The following is a 4,429-nucleotide window of genomic DNA, read 5'->3' on the forward strand; positions in this document are numbered from 1 at the left end:
CGCGGCGAGCATGGGCAAGTCTAGCAATCAAGTGGCGCCTCCGTCGTCCAAGGTAGGAGCAGGAAGATGAGGTCGCTCCTGTCGTTACCCTGGAACCCTGGACATTGCGCACGATTATTGATTTTCATCAATGATGGTGGTTCCATGATATCCTAGCACCAAATATGATGATTTTTTTTCTTTTTTGTAATCTACTATTTTCTCTGTCCCACCTCCTCTCTGCCAAAAATCAATAACAGAACTAGGACAAAGATTTAAAGCTTGAGCACAGTCATTCAGAAAACAAAACAGAACCATTGACTCGGGGAGATTGGAATGCTAGGTGGTTGATCTTTGGGGAGACGAGAAAGAAAGACGACAGAGTTAAGTTATACTCCCTCCGTCCCATAATACGCAGGGAGTACTAGCAGGGCCAGCAGGTGCAATACAAAATCAACTAGCCAGACTGTCAGAATCAAATACTCCCTACGATCCAAATTAATTGGTTAGTACAAAGTTGAGTCATCTATTTTGGAACGGAGGGAGTAATGAAAAACCAACACACGCGCACTCTCTCACATAAGCAGCACTTGATAAATCATGGAACATAGGCAAAGAACACAGACATACACGCACCAAATGTAAGCGAAGGCCATCAGGCAGGTAAGCTTTTTGTTTATGTTTCAGCATGCTTGCTATTTTTGTCAGTGTGTATTCATCATGAAAGTTGAATGGCTATTTGTGTCCACAAATTAGACAATAACAGCGGGTAGTTGTCAAATTAAACGATCAACTCCTACAGTTCCACTCCCCACTTGACCGGCGCGTGCTACAGAGAGTCGATCGACATGTGAAGCACACAAAATGGAAGAACCTGCAGCATACAAGCCCATTCCTGCATCTCATCAACCACAGTACACCTCTAGATACCTGTGGAGCAGTCATGGGAAAACCGTTAAAGTTATACAGTCTCATAATTTGTGTATGATTCAAAGGGGTAAACACTAAATTCACCATTGTGGAAATTGTACAAAGAAACTCCAAAGTAGTGATATTGGGGACAAAACAGTAACAGAAACAGAGAACACAAATACTCCCTCTGTTCACAAATGTAAGATGTTTTAACTTTTTTCTGAATCAGATGTATATAGATGCGTTTTAGTGTGTTTGTTCACTCATTTCAGTCTGTATGTGGTCGACATTGAAATATCCAAAACGTCTTGCATTTGTGAACAGAGGGAGTATGTAATATGCAGTGCGGACTTTCAGCTTCTAGAGTAATAAAAACAGAGAATGCAAAGGCTCCATTTCCGCTGCTGAAAACGAAACCAGGTAACAGGGTATACTTTAAACAGCACACGGAAGAAGGCACATGAGCCAGACCAGCAACAAACATAACAGAAACTAGAACTACCAGGCCTCAACACATCCTCAGCTTCAAAACAAAATAGCCTCACAAGCAGCACTCATCGACAGGAAGACCTGAGAGTAGATATTTGTGACTGGAGGGAGTATTTATTACATCCGATTGACTACATACAGATTGAATTGAGTGAACAAACACACTAAACGTGTCTATATACATCCGATTCACAAACATCTTATATTTGTGACTGGAGGGAGTATTTATTTAAAACGAACATTTCAGATACCTCAACGTACGTACAGAAGACAAGCTTACCTGCTCAACCAATACACCATAATAACATACTGAACCAGACAATCATCTTATGTGTTGTGCAAAAGTTCAGCTCCATTGTGTCCACCACCAATGCTTGTTTCTACAAGCATTAGAAGTCAAACAACCAATGAAATTCCAATGGAAAACTAACTAAATACGGGAAGGCATCAAGAAACTCGTAGGTGGAATTTTAGAAGAAAAAAAACAAGTGAGCTTTGATACAGCATTAACAAATCCTAGCAACATAAGTAATTATGCCTATTCGGATTTAGTCTGTTTTCAAATAAATTTAGCCTGAAAAGATGAAATAAGCTCAGTTTAATTATTTAAAAGGGAACGATTTGATTGGCCACTCGGAGTTGGCCCCACCTATAAGTGATAAACAAGCAATTGTTCTATCAAATTTAAACCTAGTCATTGTTAGAGCAGGACTCTCCTAGGACTGATACAATAAGCAATTGATTATAAATTTTAACTAAGTCATTGTTACAGATTTACAGGTTTTTAGCAAGATTAGCACAAATATTGAATGGTAGAAGCATAAGTTGCTTTAAGCTTCCAAATGTACACATTAAGCTATCTAGTTGACATTCTAGTTGGTTCAAGCTAGTTTTTCAGGCAGTCGTCTTCAACTTCCAACTGTTAAGTTCTTATTATGAGGAAAAAAAAGTGTACTGGAGATATGAACTAGTTCTGCCACCATACACTTCTTACATATGTTAACAGGCATGTAGCATTGAAATTCAGTGCAATTATTATGCAAAGCATTCGGCAAACTTGGCTACACAAGCAGAACTAGTGGCATAAACTAAACTAGATACGGCAAGCAAATATTTTCCAGATCATAACAACTACATAAACATCACTATACAAGCATTGGGACAGGGCGCCACACTGCAAAAGTGCAATATATAGCAGAAATCATCAAGCAGCAAAACAAATTAGTGATATGGCACAAATTAAAAATTGTTAGCTTAAACCTAACGGATGTGAACAACATTTCATCAACTATTATAAAAAACAAGCTGATTTTGTTATACCCACGGTGTCAAAGCATTCTGTTACCTCCAGTATAGACACTTTCAAATGGTTGATGGAAATTCCAAATGTTGGTTTCGAACGTCTTGTTGAACTTCAATGACTCAAGCTGCACCATGAAGTGGCCGACAACTGTCCGCACGAACACCGTACTATTGTACTCAGCCAAGCCTAGGATCACCATGTACTTTATCTCCTCTGAATTCAGGGAAAATAGTGTGTCTAGATCAAAAGTTCTTCCCAGCACCCATGAGGCCTCGCCATCACAATCAATCTTCCTCTTCCATAATTGGACATTGCAGCCTGACTTGAATAGAACACCAAGCCCACCATCCTCTGCCCGCATAACCAGGATTTGGGAAATGCCCACAGGAAACTCATCCAAGGGCCCTGGTATCACAGTTAGGATCTGCCTATGCAAATCAAACTCAAGGATTTTATGAAAACCACAGTTAATAAACCAGTGAAGGGAATCCCCAACCAGCACAGGATGCACGCCCATAAACTCGTAGCAAAACGGATTTGGAAGCGGAGTTGAGATCAGTTTGCTCCATACGCCAGCCTCGGATGAGTAAACGCAGGCGAGTATGTTCTGTTTGTCTCTGCCCACTAAGACCACCTGGAAGTGGCGGACGGCCCCGGCGGCGCGAAGCACCGCCCCGCCAATCTCCTTCTTCGTGTCGAACCCTGGGGGAATGTCCAGGCGGTGCTGGTCTCCGGCGACGGGGTCCCACACCAGGACCTTGCTCCACAGCGGGAGGAACATGAGCAGGAGGCCGTGGCGGCAGCTGAGGAGACTGAAGCGGTCGCGGTCGCCGAGCTGCAAGGAGAAGCGCTCGGCGGGGAGACGATTGGGGGCCTCCATGGTAGGTACGAAGGAGACGGTCGCCCTTCGCTGGTCCGTGATGAAGCAGCCGAGGATGGGAGGGCGGAGGCGGTGGCGGAGGAGGAAGCGGCTGACGAAGCCGGGGTCGGAGACGAGGCGGCGCCAGCGGGTGCAGACGGCGGAGGCGCGCGGGAGGGAGGACGGATCCGGTGGGAGGCGGAGGAGGATCTCGTCGAGCAGGTCGTCGTCGTCGAGCGGCGGCGCCGACGTCGGGCGGAGGCGGCGGCCGAAGCTGGCCGTCATCTCGCCCTCCTCAGTTGCTCGTGCGGCGGATGGGGTGGGTGGGGTGGACTCGAAGGGCAAGGTTGGCCGTACACTGGAGAAGAGAAAACTGAGGCTGCGAGTGAGATTTGAAGCCCAATACTAGTTCTGTAGAGACGAGGGAAGCCCACGATAGCTAAGACGAAAGCCCACTGTACTCAACAATCGTCTAAAAAAATAGCTAGCATAAGATTTGTCTTCTAAAACAAAGCTAGCTTGAGATTTCTTCTCAAAAAAAATCTAGCATAGGATTTTCTCCAAAAAGAGCTAGCATACGATTCTCTTCAACTCAAAAAAAAAAACTAGCATAAGATTCTAAAAAAAAAAACTAGGACCGCGTACACCTAAAAAAACTAGGACCGCATGACCCCTGCCCACTTGAACCCTGGTGGACCAGTTTCACCGTAAGATAGCTAACCATCCGAGCACTCAGTTCACTCAAGGGAGAATATTTGGAACTTCAACAGTCATTATTCAAGAGATGAAGAGAAGGATGCAATCTTTTGCATCAATGGAGGTTGTCCATGAGAAGATAAGTATACCAATAACATATACTAATGACGTGATCACATAGTGTTTCATGT

The 4,429-nt window shown here is 44.1% G+C and overlaps 1 protein-coding gene across 2 annotated transcripts; it reads right to left on the minus strand.

The window, feature by feature from the left end:
* Positions 1-621: 621 nt before the first annotated feature.
* Positions 622-3,919, minus strand: LOC123135732 (uncharacterized). Of its 2 annotated transcripts, XM_044554923.1 has the most exons (3): positions 2,726-3,916; positions 1,661-1,760; positions 622-909 (listed from the first exon to the last, which is right to left on the minus strand). In XM_044554923.1, the coding sequence occupies exons 1-2, from the start codon at positions 3,825-3,827 to the stop codon at positions 1,708-1,710; spliced, it is 1,155 nt and encodes a 384-aa protein (XP_044410858.1). In that variant the 5' UTR covers positions 3,828-3,916; the 3' UTR covers positions 622-909; positions 1,661-1,707. The 2 variants fall into 2 exon arrangements, with proteins under 2 accessions (XP_044410858.1, XP_044410859.1); XM_044554924.1 differs by lacking the exon at positions 1,661-1,760 and having other exon boundaries at positions 2,726-3,919.
* Positions 3,920-4,429: the final 510 nt, after the last annotated feature.

This window comes from Triticum aestivum, chromosome 6B, assembly GCF_018294505.1.
Source record: "Triticum aestivum cultivar Chinese Spring chromosome 6B, IWGSC CS RefSeq v2.1, whole genome shotgun sequence".
NCBI classification, from domain to species: domain Eukaryota; kingdom Viridiplantae; phylum Streptophyta; class Magnoliopsida; order Poales; family Poaceae; genus Triticum; species Triticum aestivum.